Source organism: Macroventuria anomochaeta, assembly GCF_010093625.1.
Source record: "Macroventuria anomochaeta strain CBS 525.71 unplaced genomic scaffold BU25scaffold_6, whole genome shotgun sequence".
NCBI lineage: Eukaryota > Fungi > Ascomycota > Dothideomycetes > Pleosporales > Didymellaceae > Macroventuria > Macroventuria anomochaeta.
The window spans coordinates 609,669-630,731 of NW_022985367.1; the positions used below are offsets into that span (position 1 = coordinate 609,669).

Consider the following 21,063-nt stretch of genomic DNA (forward strand, 5'->3'; position numbering starts at 1 on the left):
TTCACTCCCTCCGACACAGTGGGGTAAGTCGCCTGGGTGAAACACCTAACAACAGTTTGGGGTAATGATGAGTAGTACAGGCAATCTGTCTAGCTCTGTAAGGGTATGTGTGACAGCGAGCTCAGTAGCCCTAGGGGGGTTGTATCGTAAGATTAATTGCTACCGTTCTCTCGCTACCGTGCGTCTGATTATCTATGCGCTCGCTCGCTCGGCCCACCTATCTTTATCTTGTATTGAAATTTTAGACAAATCTATCAACCTTAATTTGTAATTTCGAAGTAGAAAAACTAGAATGGCTATATTATAAAATAATTTATGTATAAAAGTTATAGATCCAGTCATCTAATATGACTTTAGTATTGAAGTTTTTTTAATATCTCTTCTAGCTAAAGAGCTGAACTATCTTAAAGAGTACTAGAAACAGGCTATTTTGGTGAGGATTTCGGCGCATTGCGTGCACGGACACGGTACTATTTTGTCCAGCATATCGAAGTCTGATGTTGACGCAACACCGTAACAACACCACCGACTCCGCCACATCTGTTTCGTGGTTTGGTGTTGCAAGTACCAAGGAAATCGAGTGCGAGAGCGAGAGCGACGCCAAAAATCGAGAACGAAATCATTGGTCGGCCCGAACGCTTCAAAGTCAACCCTACCACGCGTGTCATCACGTTTCAATTGGCCATGACAGGTGCCAAGCTTTTGGGGATCTGGGATGAGCCTCATCTGTGGAGGCTTATTGTATGGGATTCTCCGCTTGATCGGTGGAGCTCCGGAACATCCGTGAGATCGCCTATGGTTTCTGGTAGCAAAACGCCAGTTTTAGATATACGCGTATAGAATCGATTGCAATGCCTGTTAATGATCCTTCCTAGCGTAAGCCAGTATGTTGAGCCGGCTGTATTCTTGTTGGTAGAATCTGTCTTGAGCCGGTTCCGTGGGCTAGGCTTGCGAGCTAAGGAATTCCTTGTGCACGGAACAGAGATATCATTTTCTCTCCTGTCGAATTAGAATGAGCGCGTTGCTATTCTTGCTGTTCTCCAAGCTGTGTCGAGGCGTAGGTGGCTTGGGGAATCTGGCCATTACTAGAGCCAACATTTGAAACTGCTGGCAGGTAGGACCTGCGTATCCTTTGAATTTTCTACGACTGCTGTGACAACGATGATTTCATTGAAGAACGATATTCTTGTAACGGCCATAGTCCAACATACAATATCCTCGCCAATTAGTAACGATCGGGGCCGGGTATCCATAGGGCTGAACAAGCGGTACAGTCCTAGCGGGAGGGCCAATCGCAACGGGACGGATGAAGGATGTAAGGGTCTCCGGCGCGCTAGACCGTTGAAGTTCGAGCCGTGTGTCAGCGGACAAGATCACTGAGCTACTTATCATTTGCGAACGATGTAGACCTTGCGGCGAGATTAGCATGCCCCGTTATAATGGAGCCTTGTGTCGATCAGACAGACTTGAGCATGAAAATAACTTTGTCAAAGTACGTGGAGCTGGATTGAACTTGTTTGGATTGCTGATGGGGAACAATATGCAGACGTGTAGTCCACGGGTAATATCTGTTGAGAAACATACCAAACTCCATATCCATGAGCGCTATATGCTAAAACATCGCTTGTCAATGCTGTGGGGGTGGTAAAGGTCCTGGCGGAGGCTGACCATGCGGTACGCTCTCGTTACCCATAAGGCTCCCCAATTCGCCCCAATTCCAATCGTGTATGTTATTGATTGTGAAGTCCATGAAGCTCATCTGAGTATTGCGGTCGAATCTTGCAGTGGAGTATGCTGGACCAGAGTACTGCTGTTCGGGATAAAACCGCCCAGGCATATTGTCCGCAAACATGTATGCGCCATTGTTTGTCGAAGACTGGTGGAAAGGATACGTAAGGGTTTCTTGTGGTTGTGGTGGTGGCTGTGAGCTTTCGTGGTTCACGTTGGCAGTGGCCTCTGGTTTGGGTGCGGTCGAGACAGATGATCTTGTAGTGTTCATTGCGTTGACCATGGATTGTAACTCAGGTACAATCGAAGCAAACTTTTCGATAGTGCCAGGCATATGTGGATTCCGCTTGTGCCGCTGTGCCAGGTCGGCCAGTTGTGAGAGCAGGATACGAGACGCAGACATGTCGGTGCCAGTGATTTGGTTCAAGCAAACCAGGTCGAGAACAAGAGCCGAGCTTGATGCCAGGGCATACCAGATGTCCCACCAGGTAATGGCATCGAACTTCCCAATTGCCTCAAGCTTGAGGAGTATGCGAGCTAACGCTCGCCCAGAATCTGAGCACGACTCCGCCATGGCTATAAGAGCTGTGTTCTTAGCGTCCCTACCTCCCTTGGACAGAATGTTAGCGCGTGTGAGCAGAGCAGAGCGGCACAAAACGATTACGGTGTAGTGATACAGGCCATGAAGCATCAAGATGGGTCGCTGGAAAGCAGGCGGATTGGACTCCAACGCCTCCACTCGCAGATGTTGCGGAAGTAGATCTCTCCATCGCTCCATATCTCGAAGTACTCCAGCTGCAGGCGACAAGGGCCCAACGTAGGACTCGTCGCTAGAATTCGCTCGGACTGTCTTCGGTGCACGGCACGCGGAGCCCAGATGCACTACCAGGCGGTTGTACCATTGGCTGTACTCCGGCGGGTTGTGTAGGTCGGAGCCAATAAGCCGCTCGTTAAGACAACTGATCTTACTGCCAGGGTGCTCGATAGCACTGGGTCGATCATAAGAAGAGACCTGCATCTGCTCGTATGCGTACAATGTCCACCACAACCGTTTGCGCAACTCTCTGGCAAGTGGAGTCTGCATGGTATTCACCTTATCCTGGTGCAGACCTATGGCGAAGGCTATGCGCACCGCAGTGCCTGTGAGATTCCAGCAAGCGTCACGGTGGTTCGTGTTGTGTAGGTGGAGTGAGGCTAACAACAAGGCTTGTACGGCCATGATGCTGGATGTAAACATGACAACAGGCAGGAGCGTCTGCGCTCTCCTCCACCACAGCGTTTCCTGGTCTTCTTGAAAAGTAATTCGTGCAACGCGACGCGACAACAGCAGCACGCAGAGAAAACTGCACAACCACGCAGGGTCGGCATTCCCTGGATCCAGCAGCCAGCCCTCGTATGCCTCGCGAAAAGAGGCTTCGTACAGAACAGGAAAGTCTGGGTTGATGTGGTCAAAGTAGGCCCCAATGAGTGACTCGAGGCTAGGGACCTCGCTCGGTTGAGCACTCAGTAGGGCGCGTGCACCAGTGGGTGAGCTGTGATCGACGTTGGACGTTGTGCTCGGGGTGGAGAGGCTGTGGGGATCGCTTCGAGCATCGCCAGGCTCAATGGGCTCCTGGTCCGCGGCATTCCTGCCAAACAGCACGAAGGAGCGAAGCGCCCCTGCGCCAATCAACGATCGCAGCTTCAGATGGAAAGAGAACGAACTGGCAGGCCCAATGTACTGCACCTGTCCCTGCTGGTCTGGCAGCAACGACATCTGCTCATCGCCCTCCTTGTCGCTGCCACTGTTCTGCTCCCTACTTCCTTCCCCATCGCCTGAGCCCGGCAGTGAGATGCCGAGCGAGCTGCCGAGCTGTCGTAATTCGTCCAAATCAGTTACATCAGCCTCAGGCAGCAGACCCTTCACCAGCGACTCCAGCAGTGCCAATCTGTTTCCCAGGCCTTCGACACTGCCGTAGAGACGCTTCTTGCGCGGCTGCGTAGTGAGGCATTCGATGTTGTGGAGGATGCAGTATCGACAGGCATCTTGCCCCGGCTCTTTCCTGCACTTCTGCTTGCGCGACTTGCACTTGTCACACGACGTCTCTGTGCGCTTCCGCTTGTCGAGTGGCACTCTGCGCGAATTCGAGTTTGTCGGTGCTGTAGGTGTCGGCGTCGGCGCCGATTTTGAAGTCGAATTCGATGTCATGGGCGCGGGCGGCATCATCATGGCGGCGACGAGCGATTGGCAAGACGGCAGCGGTCCACGACGGCGGAGGGCATTGGAGGCACGTAAGAAGAGAGCAAGTCGAGCAAGACGACTGCAGCCTTCCGAATATCAAACGTAGGGCCTCGAGGCAGGTGCGGTACGGCGATAGCCACAGCCTAGGCCACTTTTTGGCAGTCCACAGATTCTATTTGCGCCATCTCGAGCTGGATCGGAATGCATCGGCGACTTGCAGCTGCAGGAACATGGGGTCGGTTTGCCCCAGATTCTGCCATGTGTCTGCAATTCTCCGACAACTTTTCCGACATTGAATTTATAATATAGCCAGGGCGCGCCATGGGTGTTTTTTAGGGGTCGATCGACGAGCTCTTGTATCGCTGTTACACCGTTCTTTCCACAAGCTGCAATTTGTTAGCATACTTCTCGAACCATCACGCATGTCAGAACCGACAGCCTGGTTCATCGTCGATGTCTGGCCCGCTCGAAGCCTGGATCACTACTACCGAAGACCTGAACTCCCCTTGCCGTGCTTCTTACGAGCATGAACGTCTTTGAACCACGGCTTCCTACGATACGATGGCCGAATACAGCACCCTTAGGCGCAGCTGCTACTCGTTGTTGATTGCTTGGTTTAAGGTCCTATGTGAGTGTGATGCTACTCGTTGTCTAGCACCACCGCGGAGATGCTGTTCCGGCCCAGGGCTGCATTGGCCGCATGAACACCTGTGACGATCTCCCTCAAGCCTCAATTAGCGAGTGAGATCCGATCGAACTCAGCTATCTGCCACGGCAATGCTCCGGCGACTTGGCTCCATAATGGCACACCATCAACAGTAATCAACTGTCGAAAGAGTTGTACTCTGTCAACAAACCTTCGAGGTGGATGTGGAATGTTGGAGTGGCGTCAGTCTGTTCGTTCCGCGAGTCAGTCACGACTTGATCCGATTTCTCGTCGCTGTCCGGAATTGGACATCAGATGAAAATCTGCATACTGTGCCAGGGAGGCCTCGCCATGAGCTCCGGGTTGGCATCGGCGGACATTGCGATCTCTGTTCGAATACTGACGGTAAACGTGCCTCCAGGTCTAGAACTGGTAAACTGTCTCTATAGGTATTGGTTCGGTGGCTTCAACCTTCTCAACTTACCCCACTGCGCTCGATGCAATGCGAACTATGATATACATATGTGGATTTGAACAGAGGCTATCTTTGACTATGCACAGGGATTTCGAGCTCTATTATGCGGGAGTTGCCGGTTAGTCGCACATTCGCTATCTGCCCGCTGCTCCGAGTGCAACGACACGCAACCCTGATGTTGCATTCTGTTCCCGCCAATATCCTGCAGTGCCAGCTGTCGGATGAGGAAGCTGCATAATCGGAAGGCATTGTTGGCACCTTCTCTCTGAGGCTACAGTCTGACGAGGTTTGCAGGGCTGATGTAGCCCTCATATCAGAATCATCAGCTATCGTGAAGCTGAAACTGAAGTGCAGTCTGAAGGCTTGGTGCTAACGGTGATCAGCCCGCAGTTGGCGTCCAACATACAATCTCGTGGCATTTCCGATGATCTCTCGTGTTGAAGTCTTGTTTCCCAGACGACCACCCCATGGCCGTCACGCTAGAAGTAGGCTGTTCACTTGCGTATACCAACATAATTGGCGGACCATGAAACTCTAATTGCGTGGCAGGACGAACGCGACTGCGAACGTAACTACTCTCCTTCCTTCATGTCGCCCTAGCGTCTGACAATCTTCGATTGTTTCACTTCACCCTGTCAACACCGCGCATCACTGCCTTCAAACCTAAGCGCCATGGTCGGATGCATTCTTCCATGCTATTTGAACCTTGATCTGATAAGCACTTTGTTATCTACGAATCTGCGCCAGCTTTCTCGACAGTCGGCGCTGGTGTTGGGCTCGGCCCCAATGCACTTCGAGCTATGGACCTCATCGACAAGCGGTTCCGCGACATGGACATGGAGATCGCCACAAGGAATCTGAAGCCTGAGAAGAAGCATGTCATGATGGAGGTTATGCGCATGGAAGAAGGCTTGGGCGAAGGAGAAAGCTGGTGAAGCCATGAGGAATGGGGAGCACCATATTTCGAGAGGACTGGCGCACACATGAAGGACCTCGACATCATGACGGGCTTCATCGACAAGGACGCAGTTCGATTCAATAGGACCGTTGCGAACATCGAACAGAGCGACGACCAAATCACATTGACCATCGCCGATGGAAGAGTTGCAAGCCACGCCGTAGTAATCGGTTGCGGTGGAATCAAAGGCCTCACGAGGCGCGCCGTCCTCGCTGATCGGTATCCAGAGTCAGTCGAACCGCAATACACGCACAAATACGTCTACCAGACAATCGTTTCCATCGAAGACACGAAGCAGATTCTGGGAGATGTGGCAACAGATGCGAAGATGTACATGAGCAAAGCCTCGAATTTGTCGACGTATCCAATCAGCGAAGGCAAACAGGTGAACGTTGTTGCTTTCACAAGAGATCCGAACCCGTGGCAACACGACGGAAACACGTACGACGTTGGCAGAAAGACGATGATGGAAGACTTTGCAGACATCAAGGTTGACGACAGGCTGCTAAGATTGCTGGAGGCAAGCACAACAGCATAACAACTCCTACACACTCGTTACGGACGTCAATCACACGAGTAGCATCTCTGCACCCAACGTCTAGTTTCGCTACCTCCCTCGCGACGACGCCTTTCATGAGAACCACCTGACTCCCCGTAGTTTGCCAGACCCACGCGCGCACAGGAGCAGATCCGCACCGTGCAGGAGTGTGGCCAGGTGTATAATTTGAGGGATCCGATGACCGGTGGGGAGATGAGTATTGAGCAGGCGCTGGAGAATCTGAATGGAAGGGTTGAGTGGCTTTGGAAACATGATTTGGAGGGAAATGTGAGGATGGCGGAGGGGAGGACGGAGGAATTGTTGCCGAGTGGGCTGGATTGGTAGGGATCGTGTGGTGATGCGTGAGAGGATGGATGGGAAGATATATGCATAGGAGAAGAGCGGGTGGGTATGTAAGGGGAAACGTTGGACAAGTACACACAAGGGACGGTAGGACATGCATGGAGAAGCTCAAGTGATGATACAAGCAAGCCCTGGCGGCTTTTGACGTGTTGTTTGTGCCCGCAAGATCACCATGGACTCTCTTTTCAAAATCGGAAAAAAATGTCTGACACATCATTGCACTTACGCTCGCAGCTTCGTGATACATCTCCGTTACACTGCAACCATGTCCGCCCTTCTTCTCGCTCACAAACGTTCAAACCGTACAGGACGACACTTGACCTAGGTGGTTGAGTCACCAAAGTGACGTTTGACTCTACCACCGCGTCTCTTCGGCGCGTTCGAGCGCAGAGCAGAGCGCTGGCAAGGGCACGACGCAAGGTCTCTGGGCGCATTGGAGATCAGCGGCTTTCTGGAATCGAGCATGAATTGATGGGGTTCAGGCAAGAGACTGTGGTAATCCGGTGGGCACAAGGTCCTTGTTGTCTCGTCTCGATACCGCTGTCGTGGGCCGCGTGCTGCTTGCCGGTACTGGCTTTCCAGCCTGCGTTTGCGAATACTCCAGTATAAGCTGTGCGTCCATTCAAAGCTGGTCACCCAAAGTGCGGTAACCTCGCAGGCACAAACTCCTCGTCACTTCGTCTCCTTACCGCCGTCGTAGGCCGCGGACTCTCCGGCGGCAATTGCTCTTCCAATCGCACATGCTCATCCAGACCAGACGTCGGTTCGCCAAAGCTAGGAAGCGACACGATGTCCTCGGGCGTTTTCAAGTTTTCGCTCGCTGGGCTTCTGAGCAGTGGCGATACAGTGTCCTGCACCGTGCTCATCTGCGCTTCTTCACTAGCTTTCGAGTTCCGCGACCGTGAGCGCGTGCGAGCTGTTGATGAGTCGCTGGGAGCTAGGCCACGCTTGATGGCGAGTTGTTGTGCTTGAGCTCTTTTGCGTTCTAGTTCGGCTTCTTCGTCGAGCCTGAGACGCTCTTCCTCGAGCGATAGCTCGTCGAGGGTGGGTACGTCGACCTCCTCGATCATCGCGCTCGCCTTCCGCTGCCCTCGCTCCTCGTCGCTGCGCCTCCCGCTGCTGACGGTCCTGCTGCTCGCGCTCCGACTCGGGCGCTTGCTGTTGCTCCGAGTGTTCTTCCCGCTTCCAGAGTTGTTGCTCTTCCCGCTGTCCTCCCACTGCCCCGTCGTCCTCCGCTCTAATGCGATAGTGAACTCGTCGTCGAGCGGCACAGCGTCGTCGAGCTCGTCTTCGGACGGGAAGATGTCGCCCCGGCTGGAAAAGGAGTCGGTGGTGTGGCCCGAGGTGTGGGTGTTGCTGCGCGCGCGGCGGTGGGGTTTGTAGTCGCTCCCCTCGAGGTCCTCGTCGCTATCTTCGATAAGCGGTTGCTCTTCCTCTATGCTCCTTCTTAGCGCGCCAGGGTGTTCTGTGAGATCCGCCGCACTCGGCTTGTACCGCAGTCCCTTCCCGCCCAGCTTGAACGGCAGGCGGCCAAGGAAGCCGAAGTATGACGAACTAGGTATAATAGTCGGGTCCTGGCCCTCTCGCGCTTGCGCAGTGCTCTTTCGCCTCGCAGCATCAAACCGCGGATCGCGCGCGCGCTGGCCGTAGCTCATCGCGCGCTGTCTCCCCGGCTGCTGTGTAGCGCCGTAGTTACTCGCAGTGCCCAGGAACCGCTCTAGATTATCGTTTCCCCAGCCCAGCAAGCCGTCGTTCTCATCCTCCTCCCAGTCGTCGTAGAAATCGAAGCTCAGCTCCGCGCGGCCGCGCGACCGCGCTCGGCTGCGGCGCCGGTCGTTGGAGGACGGGAAGCATGGCGCGATGGCGGCGTTGCAGCAATTGGTGATGGAGGCGAAGCACGGGTTGACGTAGCGCTGGGTGAAGCCGTAGATGTTCTCGGCCGCCGTTTCGTTGGCGTGCTCGATGTTCTCTGAGATGTGCTGGATGGTGCGGTTCCAGCGTGGATCGCCGCGGCGGTACATGATGACGGTGATGCCTGTTTGCAATCGACAAGGGGAGTTTGCTACGGCGTGCGCGGTCGGCGCATCCGGCTCAGGTAACAGCGGGGCACATGTAGCTGCGCGTTGCGGTGGCAGGAATGCTGCGTGTGAGACTGCTGAAGGCTGGCTTGCCGTTTGTTGGAGATGACGCCCGTCCCGCAAGGGACCATTCACCCTACCTAGGTTGCTTGGCCCACCCCACGCCAGTCGGCTACCCCACGTCAAACCAGACCCAACTCCAACCCTTACCTACCGTCATGCGCTATGTCCGCTTCCTCAAGACGCCCCGCATCGTCCCCGAGAAAGGGGCGGACAAAAGCCATGTCTACTGTCTCATCACGCTTACGTCTGATTTGGGCGATTCGTTCTTTCCCTACGATGCTGAGTTGGCGGCAGAACTCGTCTCGCCTGCACGTGACTTCCAAGGCGATGAGATATGGGTATGGCGCACTGTGAAATGGTCTGCGGGGATGAGGGCTCTCGCTATAACACTGCCGTTGAAGAAGTCCTTTACACTAGGCCCCCTGCGCGTGCGGGTTGGTGTCGAGCCCAAGGCTGAACATGATACGCTTGTCAACCTGTCTCAAGAAGACTCCCAGGGCATCGTCTCAGCGTGGAGCGCCGAGTTCAATTCAAACGGGAGCAAGGAGGCAGTGAAACTGGTTGAGCGAAGATTTCAAGTAGCTCGTCGAAGGATAAGCGTCTGGGAAGAGACTGGAGAGAGCATTGCTCGACACTTGTGGTACGCCGCGTTCTCCTCTCCAGACACGGTTGACTGACTTCTAAGGGATGCTGGCATCACACTATCCTGTCAAATGGACACTCTTGGATCGAAGGAGAGCGCCCTAGCCACAGCCCTGGACTTCACATCGCGCGATCCAAGTGCAAGCCTGGGTGTGCTGGAGCTAGGCACAGGCTGTGGCATAGTCGGCATGACACTTGCATCCGTCATTCCCAACTGCGACGTAACACTCTCTGATCTTCCTGAAGCACGGGAAATCGTTGAGAAGAACATCAGTGAATCTGTCCTAGAGCTAAGGAACGGATCGAACCTCTCCTTCGAGGAACTGGATTGGGACGCTGAACTACCTGCCTGGCTCGCACACCCGCGCGCCGGAATCAAACTGGTGCTGGCCGCTGATTGCACATACAACCCTGACAGCAGGTACGCTATCGGTCCTAACTACTTCTCAGTCGCGATCACAACTGACATGTCCCAGCCCGGCGCTCGTCAACACACTGCGTCGACTGGCCGCTGTACATACGAAGCTCGTTGTTGCAATAGCAATGAAGATGCGGCACGATAGTGAATGTGTTTTCTTTGATCTCATGGCTGAAGCTGGATTCAGGGAAACGGCGTTGCTGGAATATCTGCTGCCTGGTGATGTTGAGCCGGGGGAGGAGAAAGTGTATCTGCATGTCTACCGGTATGGTTCTTGATGCGAGTTCTGCCATGCCTTCAATATAGCTTTGGACGTTAAGATACCCCAAGTGATTGAATGATCAGAAGCCGTCAGCTCATGATCGAAATCGTCTAGTCTGTCTCCGCTATAACCCCATATTCCCAAATGTGATGTTCTTCTTCGTCAATCCTGCGTAGATGTCATCGAGCACATCTCTCTTCCTCTTCCTGCTCTTATCTCTTTCCTCCTCCTCAACCCGCTCCTCCTCGTCCGCCTCAACGTCCTCATCCGTCCGCGGCTTCCACGCACAAATACTCCCGTCCGCGTGCGCAGAATACATCTCCACATCGTGCGCCCTCCATGCCAGACTCGTGATGCGATCCTTCGCATTCCTCTGACCCTTGCCATTCGCACTGTTCGCAGCAGCGACGTCAGCAGCGCGCTTGGCGACTTCGGGGCGCCGCATGCGCCGCAGGAGTTTGCCGTCGAACAGCTCGTAGAAAAGGATCTCGTGCTCATTCGGGTAGAACACGACATCTGCACGCGCGGGTAGGTTGCGTCTGGGCGGTACGATAGGGATGGTGGGCGCGAGGCCGCTGTTCTTCACCATGGGGCCGAAGTTGGCGAGTGTGTTGGCGTACGTGCTTGTGTCCCAGACTCTGATCCTTTGGTCGTGTCCTGCAGTGACGAGATGTCGTCCGTCTTCCGTCCAAACAATCCCGTTCACGGCGCCGCGGTGCGCTTGTCCGTGGCTTTGGGCATGTGAGTTCGAGTGCGTCGGTGCGCCGATGCGACCCACGGAGTCTTCGAGGTTGAGAGACCCCAAGGAGCCAACACTGCGCCGGATGTCCCAGAAGCGCACTGTGCCGTCTGTTGCGCCAGATGCGAGGAGGTGGTCTGTCACGGGGCTCCAGGCTGTAGAGAGCACGGCGCCCGCGTGTCCGGCGAGACTGTGTGTTGTTGCACCCGAGCGGAGGTCGATTAAGCGGACGTTCGGACCTTGGGTCGCGCAGGCAACGAGGAGATGTGAGGCGATCGGGGAAAGGGCAATATTGTAGATCACGGCGTCGAGGTCGAAGGAGGCTGAGGCTTCGAGGGTTTCGCTGGAGTAGAGCTTGACGGTGTGATCGTAGGAGGATGTAAGGAAGGCGAGCGAGTCGAAAGGGTAGAAGCTGAGCTGTGTGATGCCTAGCTTATGCTCCTTTGCCGTCTTGTTCACTGCTGAGAGAGGGAGGTACGTCTCTCCGCTCTCTGTGCTGGCGGTTTGGGCTTCGAGATCCCATATTGCGATTGAGGAGTCCGCGCCGCCGGAAAGTAGGTACCGTCCCTCGAATCTGTCGATCGTCAAGGCATTCACGCCTGCGATATGTGCCGGGATACGCGCATAAGGGTCGTCTGCAGGGGGCAGTCGCTGGCTAAAGGTCACGCCGGCTGGTTGCAGCGCGTATATGAGGCTGGTGGCGGTTGCGCGTTTGAGAGCGTCATTGTGTGTGAAGCCATATGCACGATCGAGCAAGTGTTGTTGAGTGGTCATATGCGCCTACATGCTTTGCGCGTGAAGGTTGACAGAGAGCTCGTGGTGACTCGAGCGAGGATGACGTCGATCGCGCCTAGTGTCCGCCCTTCACCGCGCTAGACATTTCGGTGCAAGCACCAAGCCACTGTACATCAGCAACGACAATGTCGCGCAGGCCCTACTACGGAAGATTCACACGTCCGTCTTCTGAGTCTCCAGTCGGCGACAAGGACGTAATAGAGGAGAAGTCATTCAGGCGCACTGCCAATGTCTACGATGCAGTAGCAGGTAAATGTTTGACTTCGACAGTAATGTAGATGTGAAACTGACGATAGCAAAGGACGTGTCACGCAAGCTGGATTACTTGGCAACGTCAAGGACGTGAAAGGCTCTCGACAACCCCTTCGACCAGATGAGGTTCTTTTCAAGCAGGCCAACGCGCCGGTCCGGTACGAGGAAACTGACTACTACAACGCTCATGCCCAACTGCCAGCCGATCAGCAGCTACCAGGTAGCGAGCTTCTGACCGCGATTCATGCGTATGTGTCGAAGCTGTATTCGCGAACTTCTGAAGGCGATGGCCAGCTTGCCTGGAAATGCATGGATGAGACTGCACTGATCGCCTTTGGCATCCTTATGGAAGAGACTGCGAGAGAAATACTTGGCGAGACAGGTGACTTCGCTTTCGTCGAAGCGGCCAACGAAGAGGAAGAGAAGCTGCTAGGTTTAAGGGACGAACAAGAGACCGATGTGGAGAGCTCTAAATCAAGGGAAATGTCGAGGGAAGTGTCGATCGAGGTGGACAGTGAGTCAATGAGCGACGATTCGCGTTACTCTTCAGAAGAGTCGGATTGAGAGCATTGCTCAATAGGGCAGCTTGGACAGAGTTGCAAGCGATTATTCGAAGAATAGCAACGAGACAGGATAGAAGCATGACCTCTGACGACTGCAGGTGCTCGGAGGGATGAGCCGAGTGGTGCTGGACGAGAGCTGCACCGAGCGTCTCGCTGCACCCGAGACGGCTCAATGCAACTACATAGCCAGCGAGTCAAGGTTATGCTTGGTACGATGCTGATGTTCGCGTTTGAAGTTGTTGGGTGGTTGAGCTGCGTGACTGCCTCCCCGAGTGCTGCTGGTTAGCGTCATGCATCGAGGAAGGCACCCCTCGCGTTTCTCACGTTTCTTCTCCTCAAAGCCCAAGCTCTCGCGACTCATTCCACTCCTGTATCCATTCATACGAGACCGCATTCTTTTCAAAACCAGAGCAATCATGGTAAGGTCACCAGCACTGCACCCATTCACACTCACTGACCTCATGCAGGCACCCAAGACTACGATCAACGCTCAGAAGCAGGCCACCATCCTCGCCTGGTTCCACAAGACTGCACTGGCATACAGCATTAAGGACCTAGAGAAGCTGATACCTTCAGTCGCGTCCATCAACGGCATGGCGGTGAAAGACTACCTGCAAGCGCTCCAAGACGACTCCCAGATCCGCTCGGAGAAGATTGGTAGCGGCAACTGGTACTGGAGCTTTCCGAGCGAGGCGAAGAAGGCGAAGGAGGACTCTTTGGCGAAGGCACAAGAAGAGTACGACAAGGCCAATGCCACAGCCACGGAGCTGCAGGCGAAGGTGGACCAAGCTGGTGCCGCACGAGCAGAGGACGAGGAACTGCTCGCGGAGACAGGTGCGTCACTTGCATCGCGCAAAGGGTTCATCACTGATATCTATAGGTGGTGACCGCAAAACACTCGTTACAAAGCATGAAGATCTCACCAAGGAAGTCGAGAAGCTTCGCACAGAGCTTGCTGCATACAGCGAGTATGACCCTATCGAGCTGGACAAGAAGATCGAGGATACCCGACGCTCGCAGGCCGCTGCTGACAAGTTCACTGAGCACATCTACTGCATGGAGGGCTGGCTCAAAGAGCGGGTGTCGGATCGAGAAGGCCAGGTCGGTGTCCTGAGAGAGCTTTATGGCGACGAGTGGGATGACGAAGATGGAGGACTCCATGAGCTCTGATGCTCCGCATCTGGATGAACATGTTGTGCGACATATAAGCTAGCTCGAGCTTGAAGATCCAGGATCTAGGGATCAATATGCGGGAAGCGAACATTCCAATTATAGGGCCAAGTAGGCGCCACGCATGTGTTTGTCAGCAAAATCTCTCTTGCGCAGAACTTGAAGCATCATTTCGAATCATTCAGCACTACGTCCAAATGCGTGCCTGAGTCACTCTAATGACTGGTCTAATGCTACTCGCTTGGTGGCTGATGCTGCGCTGCGCGTGCACGGCCTCTTCGTCATTGATTCGCTTGCAGAAGAGCGTCATCTCGTAGCTTTCACAAACCCTCACTTACACCCCCACGCTTAATAACCGTCTTCGCTGGCCTGCGCCGACCGCCTCTTCCTGCTGTTTTATTGTACTTGTTTTTCCATTCTCTGTAACAATTAGCTTTTCAATTGCCTGCACATACCACCGCCCACAAAGCTTTCCATAGACGAATACCCCGCGATGGCCGATACTGGAGCTCAAGAGAACCCGCAAGGACCTACGAGCCCGGCGCGAAGAGGTGGAAGGGGCCGTGGGCGTGGAAGGGGAGCACATTCTGGTGTTGAGGACGGTCATGAACAGTTTGGCTCTCGGGGACGAGGCAGAGGCGGCTCCTCAGGTGGCCGCGGACGAGGTGGTCGTGGGAGAGGGGACGGCACAAACAACCGCGGTGGGCGACTAGCAGTCGACAAGGGCAAAGCGCCCGCGGTGGAAGGAGAAGAGCGAAGCGAAGCTCTACCCACGATCGCAAAACCGGCCTCAGAGGAGGCGGTGGACGACGATGCAGAGGTCTGCTTCATTTGCGCCTCGCCCGTGCAGCACACCGCCATTGCACCATGCAACCACAGGTCCTGCCACATTTGCTCAATTAGAATGAGAGCTCTGTACAAGACTAAGGCTTGCGCGCATTGTCGAACTGAGTCTGACCATGTCATCCTTACGGACGACCACGAGAAGCCATATCAGGAGTTCTCAGCCGGCGACTTCTTCAAGACCGATGACAATCTTGGAATCAAGTTCGAGAAGGCAGAGATTTTTGAAGACGCTAGGCTGTTGTTGCAGTACAACTGCCCGGACAGCGAGTGTGATGTTGCGTGTTTGGGCTGGCCGGATTTGCACCGTCATACGAAGACGGCGCACGGCAAGGTTATGTGGTAAGTATCAGCAGTACCCTGATGTCCAGTATATGTTCTGGCCAATCGCTGACTGAGTCTAGTGACCTGTGTACAAGAAATAAAAAGGTCTTTACGCACGAGCACGAGCTCTTTACCTTTGCCGAGCTCCGGAAGCACCAGAAGTTCGGCGACGACAACCCTGGCGCGATCGATCAGAGCGGTTTCAAGGGACACCCTGAGTGCGGATTTTGTCGCCAGCGCTTCTACGGAGACGACGAGCTATATACACATTGTCGAGACAAACACGAGCGCTGCCACATCTGTGACCGTCGAGATGGCAGCCGGCAACAACAGTATTACGTCAATTATGACGCTCTTGAGCAGCACTTCCGGAAAGACCACTTCATGTGTCCGGACCGAGAATGTTTGGAGAAAAAGTTTGTCGTCTTTGACTCAGAAATGGATCTCAAAGCCCATCAGATCGAGGCTCATCCGAATGGTTTGACCAAGGACGCCCTTCGAGACGCGAGAAGGGTGGACATGTCTGGATTCGGGAACTTTCGCGCACCACATGAGCAGGAGCACGGTAGGCGAGACGATCGGAGACGAGAAGGTGGCAGAGCTCGTGGTAGAGGCAGGGATCCAAACGCAGAAGCACTGCCTGCATCATCTGCGCAAACACTCAGCAGAGCAGAGCTTGCATACCAACGACAGGTTGAAGCTCAGCAGTCTGGAGCAACTGGACGCACATTCGGCGGTCAGCTCTCAGCTCCTACTCCCGGCGAGGCGTTTGCAGCTCGGCCCGCTCCCAGTGCATCTGCACCAGCTACACAAACTGCATCGAGACCCAGCCAACCAGCTATGAACAACGTCACGAACGGCGTCGGCAACTTGAATCTAAACTCACAGCCCACCGTACCACAGACTCCGCAAGACCAGGCGCGACTTCTGCGACACAACGCTGTTACCGAACGAGCAACGAATATGCTGCGGAACGACCAGATCAAGTTGCAGCAGTTCCGAGCTGATGTCTCAGCATATCGAAACGACAAGGTCTCACCAGCGCAGTTCATCGAGGGGTTGTTTGCCCTTTTTGACAGCGATTCGAAGGAGCTTGGCAAGCTGGTGAAGGAATTGGCTGACATCTTCGAGATCCAAGCGAAGCAACAGGGACTGCTGAAGGCCTGGAGCGACTGGAAAGCGATCAACGAGGACTACCCGTCATTGCCTGGCTCGGCAACAGAACGCGCCTTGAACGGCGGTACTGCGACCAGTGGAGGATCGAGAGTGCTGAAGCTCAAGAGCTCAACAGCACAGTCGCAACGGTCGCAAGCCAACCGAAAAGCAAGTTGGTCAACTGCGTCATCGGGCAACGCATTCCCCGCCTTGCCAGCAGCGGCCTCGTCAAGTCGCAGCGGCGGCATCGGAGCCAAACCTGGCCAGACACCGTGGATGTCCTCTTCATCTAAACCTGCGCCTGTCCGCAGCACGGGTGTGTCGCCTGTTCCATCTCGCGTTGCATCGTCGACTGAGCTGGCCAACAAGAACAACAAGGCGATCGCAGATGCATTCCCTGCTCTGCCCGCAGCACCCAAGCCAACAACCACCATCTTCAGCCCTGGATACACAGGTCTCGGTCTGCGACGGGACAACAGCGGTCGAAACACACCAGTCAACCAGGCTTGGGGCGCGCCAAGTGCTGGCGCAAGTGGATCGACAACACCAGCAGTCGAAGACAGTGCAGGAGGCAAGAAGAAGGGCAACAAGAACAAGAAGCAGACACTGTTCCATTTCGGTTAGAAGCAAAGGGACCGTCGAAGGTGGTCTTGAAGGCTTGTGAGTGGACAGAACACAGCAAAAGCAAGCACAACAATCGTAGGATGCAATGTTGATTATCGCCCAAGCGGCTTCAAATGTCAACATAGACATTGAGATGTGCATCGATAAAATGAAGAACAAACCAGATCCCATGTGTGGCTAAATGAATAAATACTTCGAAGCCTTCATCTAGCAACCCGCGATTCCAATAGAGCTGTTGACGAACGGCGATCCAAGAATTGTGGATGCTGCCTAGCCTGGTACCCCTCGCAATGTAGCAGCAATGACGAGCAGCATTGCATGATCACCAAGAGCATTCGAAGCTCTGGAACACTCTAATACAATTCCAGGTACGTCGACGACTCAAGGGACGTCTCATCCACACCTCGCGAAGGAACGATGGCTTGCAGCACTGGTGAAGCTTGCTGGCACCGGTTACCGTTGCTTTGGGAAGGGCGCGCAAGTTCCCGTGGGCACCTTGCAGTGGGAACGAATGGGACGAACGGTCGGCGCGATGTGGTAATGGGGGAACAAGCATTGCACCTGGTCCACTGCGATTGCTCAAGTCTCAGGAGACTCTGACGAAGTGACCCACGGTACTGAGGCTGCACCTGAAAAAGCACTGCACCAAGCGGTGGTGTCTGCGAGTAGAGTCGGTGCTTCTCTTAGTTCTTGTCCGTTTTCGTTGCACGCTTCTTGTTCCTCCACCCTTTCCCTTCCAACAATCTCACAACCACCTCCCGTTACCCAAATACCAGCTGTGACGGCGGGTACCACCATAAGAGTTACACACAACGCTCGCAGCCTCGCAGTGTGTGGCCCATTTGGCTGGTACGAAGACAAGAACCTGTTGGAGCCAGCATCGTCCCAGAGCGTAATTTCCGCCTTCCCCGCAAGCCGCTAGTAGCGACTTCCCGCAGCACCCCTCTGGCGCGATAGCTAAGAGAGCTCTCGCCAGCAGCGCGCATCGCACAAAAGTCAACCACCGCAGTCTCCAGCAGCAGCGCAGGCCGTTGAACAGCCAAGCCGTGATCGCTGCTATTCCCCCTGGGCTCCTGAGCTCCTGAGCTCTCCACGCATCTTCACCCACCCAGGTTCCACTGCCAGCGTGATCGACCGCGCAGGCGCCATATTCCAGCCATCATGTATCCCCATTCTCGTCAGAGCAACCAGTATCCTATCCCAGCACCACCACCACAGCAGCAGCGACCAGGCGCTGGGCCGCTGCCTCCACCACCGCAACTTCACGACCCTACCCAACAGATAATGCATCTTCCTGCACCCGGACAGCAACAGCAACCTCCGCCGCAGCAAATGCAACCCCAGATCTTGTACCGCGATATGCCTCCCAATGACCAAAATGGCGACTACGTAGGCCAGCACAACGGCAAGACCTACAGGTGCGCATCTTTCCTTTGATACTACTTGCATGTGAGCTCATAAATTGCAGGTTACGAGTCGACCAGCAGCCCATCAGAGCCCGAATGTGTGGTTTTGGCGACAAGGTAAGACAGCTCGCGCAGCAACCCATTGCTTTGGTAGAGGCACAGAACTGAGACATGTGGCCAACGACAGGACCGACGCCCCATCACTCCGCCTCCTTGCATCCGCCTCATATTGTGCGACGCCGCAACAGGACAGGAAATTGATGCTAACGATATCGACACTACCTTCTACACACTGGTAGTCGACCTCTGGCATGAGGATACCTCGCGCGGCGCATGCAACTTGGTCCGCCACAGCAGCGCTGCGCCGACTGTCAGTATCAGTAGCAGCGTAACTACCTCTTTCCCTCCTGCGCCAGATCGCCAAATGTTCTTGGGTCACATGTCGTACAATGCCTACGGCCAGCCAGTACCAGCACCGCATCCATATGGTCAGCCGCAGTACTACGGCGGTCAGGCGCCTCCTGGGTTTCCGTCATACGGCGCAAACTACGCTCAGCCAGCCGTTCCTGCAACTAATTCAAGCTCGAACCACACGCGGAACCTCATCGGCCAGACCTCAGTCAACGCTTTCAAGCTGAATGACCCAGAGGGCAAACCTGGCTTCTGGTTCGTCCTTCAAGATCTTTCTGTGCGCACTGAGGGCACCTTCAGGTAAGCTTTGCGATTCGAGTATTTCCACTGGCCGGCACTGACCACCGTAGACTAAAATTCATGATCTTCAACATCGGCAGCGGCGAGAACGTTAACAGCATCCTTGCGCACGGCGAGAAGACTCCCATGCTTGCCTCCTGCTTCTCGGATCCATTTACCGTTTACTCCGCGAAGAAGTTCCCTGGTGTCATCGAGAGCACGACTCTCAGCAAGTGCTTTGCGCAGCAGGGTATAAAAATTCCAATTCGCAAAGACGGACCCCGCACCTTGGCCAATCAGTCCGAGTACGATGCTGATGACTGAGTGTAGGGATGAAGATTCCGATTCGCAAGGATGGCCAATATGGCCCTCGGATGTGTCAAAAGACGAAATATGAGGACGACGACGAAAACGTTGTCGATCAACCCTGAGCTGCACGACCTACGTTTCTAAGAGATTCGTTCAATTTGGTGCTTAAAAGCGATGCACTGTCTCTCTATTCTTTGTTGGCACAGGAGTTTCAAAGTCGATCCTTGGCAGTGTTGTTGTACTTCTGTTGCTCGGTCCAGACTTTATATAAGATAGACGAGCTGGCGTTCACAGATCTTGTTGGTTACACTACGGATATGGAATAACCACAGAAAAAGGGAAAGGGACGAGGGTTGTACGTAGATGGCAGCGAATGAACATCAGGAGTCTAGATTTCTTCCCACGCGTGCTACATGTGAAGCATATCCAATCGAAGTGTTTTTCTCACAATTCATTAGAGAGAAAAGGCTCTATCATCAAGCCCCAACGTCCTCACCACATGCTATCTTCACAAATCATGCAATTTCGCGGCAGGTGATCTCTACAGTTCGCGGGAGTGATTTAGTGAGACACATTGTCGCCGCTCGGACTCCAACGGTACTGCACAACGACAGTAAAGATTACAAAGCCCATCAGTGCAACCGAGGGGCTACATAAAATAGCAATCCATGTTTGCCGCAAACGAAACAGGCCAGTGACTGGTTCACAGCACACATTGAGACCCCTGGGAAAAAGCAAAAAAAGTCAGACGCTCCGCGATACGAACACAGCTCTCCGCTACGCGTACGAACAGGTAACTGGCTGACTAGCGAGAACGGCGTCGGGCTTGTTGGAAGCTTCCGGACCCATTGGCCGATGCTGGCTTGGGCGGGGCCCTTGTTGTTGTCGTTAGCCAAGCGTCCGGTGTGCTTCGATGTAGAGATTCTGCTGAGCCAACTACTGTAGGAAGAAGTGCAAGATCAGCCCCTCGATCTCTGGGGCCAGTGTGCAAGTTCTATGACCATGGTGAGCTCGCGAGATCAGTGTGCGCGTTGTTATCTACCCTTCGTCGATGGTACCTACTCGTGGAGCAATCTGTTTTGCTGAAAGTCTATTTGCACATTAGCCTAGCGATCTCGAAGGTTAAGTGGTCTGGAGATCGAGGCGGAAATTGTGTGATGGGTCTTGAAGATGACGACGTGCAGGGCTTGAGGGTCTTCGCCGATGCGCGACAACGGAGGCGGCGATCGGCATGTGGCGGTGAGGGAGGGAAGTTGGAATGGAGCCTTCGTCGATGGAGTCGCACTCTAAACATCTGTTGTATGAAATGAACCGTCGACTGATTCTAGCTCTGCTATCAGGCCTGTGCTGGTTGAACAAGCATTGTGCTCTTCGCCGCAAGGTCTGTATCTGTACATAGGTGCGTATACATGACAGTATGGGCTGTACGGCTTCTGCAAGCCAGCCAGGGATCGTGTCCTTTGCCGAGTGAAATGGCCTTGTGGCGCTAGATCTCGTGATGTCCCATCTGTCGACCCTCGCAGCATGTCTTGGAACGTAGGCAGCAGTCTAACATATTCGTTGATGCGTGTGGTGTCTCGTTATGGGCAATTGTCCTAACAGTGCTGTCTGTGGTGCCGGCTTTCTGCTTTCGATCTGGAGGCATGATGTGTTGCGACACACTCGGCGTGAAGTCTTCCATGGCGGAGTGAGGCTACTTACAGGATAGGCAACTACTTTATGCGAATCGGCTACTGTGGATTTGACAGGTCTGAAAGGCTCTATGGATTGACAATGCTGTGAAGCTCTGCTGAAGAGTCTG

General features: G+C 54.3%; 9 protein-coding genes across 9 annotated transcripts; 6 read left to right on the top strand and 3 right to left on the bottom strand.

Annotated features, from left to right (window-relative positions):
• Positions 1–1,515: 1,515 nt before the first annotated feature.
• Positions 1,516–4,062, bottom strand: BU25DRAFT_386967 (uncharacterized protein). The gene has a single exon (XM_033704416.1). It carries the CDS (start codon positions 3,935–3,937, stop codon positions 1,628–1,630), a length of 2,310 nt encoding a protein of 769 aa, XP_033564987.1. The 5' UTR covers positions 3,938–4,062; the 3' UTR covers positions 1,516–1,627.
• A 1,808-nt stretch (positions 4,063–5,870) lies between these two features.
• On the top strand, positions 5,871–6,566 carry BU25DRAFT_455864 (uncharacterized protein; the record flags this gene model as incomplete). The annotated part of the gene is made up of 2 exons (XM_033709967.1): positions 5,871–5,960; positions 6,015–6,566. The coding sequence occupies 2 exons, from the start codon at positions 5,871–5,873 to the stop codon at positions 6,564–6,566; spliced, it is 642 nt and encodes a 213-aa protein (XP_033564988.1).
• Positions 6,567–7,561: 995 nt separating this feature from the next.
• Positions 7,562–8,956, bottom strand: BU25DRAFT_334618 (uncharacterized protein; the record flags this gene model as incomplete). Its single annotated transcript, XM_033702540.1, has 1 exon — positions 7,562–8,956. A coding segment is annotated over one exon (1,395 nt), but the record flags the coding sequence as incomplete, so codon positions are not given.
• Positions 8,957–9,183: 227 nt separating this feature from the next.
• Positions 9,184–10,408, top strand: BU25DRAFT_386972 (uncharacterized protein; the record flags this gene model as incomplete). Its single annotated transcript, XM_033704417.1, has 3 exons — positions 9,184–9,710; positions 9,756–10,133; positions 10,189–10,408. The coding sequence occupies exons 1-3, from the start codon at positions 9,226–9,228 to the stop codon at positions 10,406–10,408; spliced, it is 1,083 nt and encodes a 360-aa protein (XP_033564990.1). The 5' UTR covers positions 9,184–9,225.
• Positions 10,250–11,943, bottom strand: BU25DRAFT_248138 (WD40 repeat-like protein). Its single transcript, XM_033701602.1, has one exon. The coding sequence runs from the start codon at positions 11,903–11,905 to the stop codon at positions 10,517–10,519; it is 1,389 nt and encodes a 462-aa protein (XP_033564991.1). The 5' UTR covers positions 11,906–11,943; the 3' UTR covers positions 10,250–10,516.
• Positions 11,944–12,051: 108 nt separating this feature from the next.
• On the top strand, positions 12,052–12,742 carry BU25DRAFT_455868 (uncharacterized protein; the record flags this gene model as incomplete). The annotated part of the gene is made up of 2 exons (XM_033709968.1): positions 12,052–12,175; positions 12,228–12,742. The coding sequence occupies 2 exons, from the start codon at positions 12,052–12,054 to the stop codon at positions 12,740–12,742; spliced, it is 639 nt and encodes a 212-aa protein (XP_033564992.1).
• Positions 12,743–13,202: 460 nt separating this feature from the next.
• Positions 13,203–13,911, top strand: BU25DRAFT_334205 (meiotic nuclear division protein 1; the record flags this gene model as incomplete). The annotated part of the gene is made up of 2 exons (XM_033702521.1): positions 13,203–13,575; positions 13,622–13,911. The coding sequence occupies 2 exons, from the start codon at positions 13,203–13,205 to the stop codon at positions 13,909–13,911; spliced, it is 663 nt and encodes a 220-aa protein (XP_033564993.1).
• A 493-nt stretch (positions 13,912–14,404) lies between these two features.
• Positions 14,405–16,857, top strand: BU25DRAFT_455870 (uncharacterized protein; the record flags this gene model as incomplete). The annotated part of the gene is made up of 2 exons (XM_033709969.1): positions 14,405–15,096; positions 15,159–16,857. 2 exons carry the CDS (start codon positions 14,405–14,407, stop codon positions 16,855–16,857), a joined length of 2,391 nt encoding a protein of 796 aa, XP_033564994.1.
• Positions 16,858–17,716: 859 nt separating this feature from the next.
• BU25DRAFT_248150 (uncharacterized protein) lies at positions 17,717–19,451 on the top strand. Its single transcript, XM_033701603.1, has 4 exons — positions 17,717–18,275; positions 18,326–18,380; positions 18,451–18,974; positions 19,025–19,451. Exons 1-4 carry the CDS (start codon positions 18,019–18,021, stop codon positions 19,275–19,277), a joined length of 1,089 nt encoding a protein of 362 aa, XP_033564995.1. The 5' UTR covers positions 17,717–18,018; the 3' UTR covers positions 19,278–19,451.
• Positions 19,452–21,063: the final 1,612 nt, after the last annotated feature.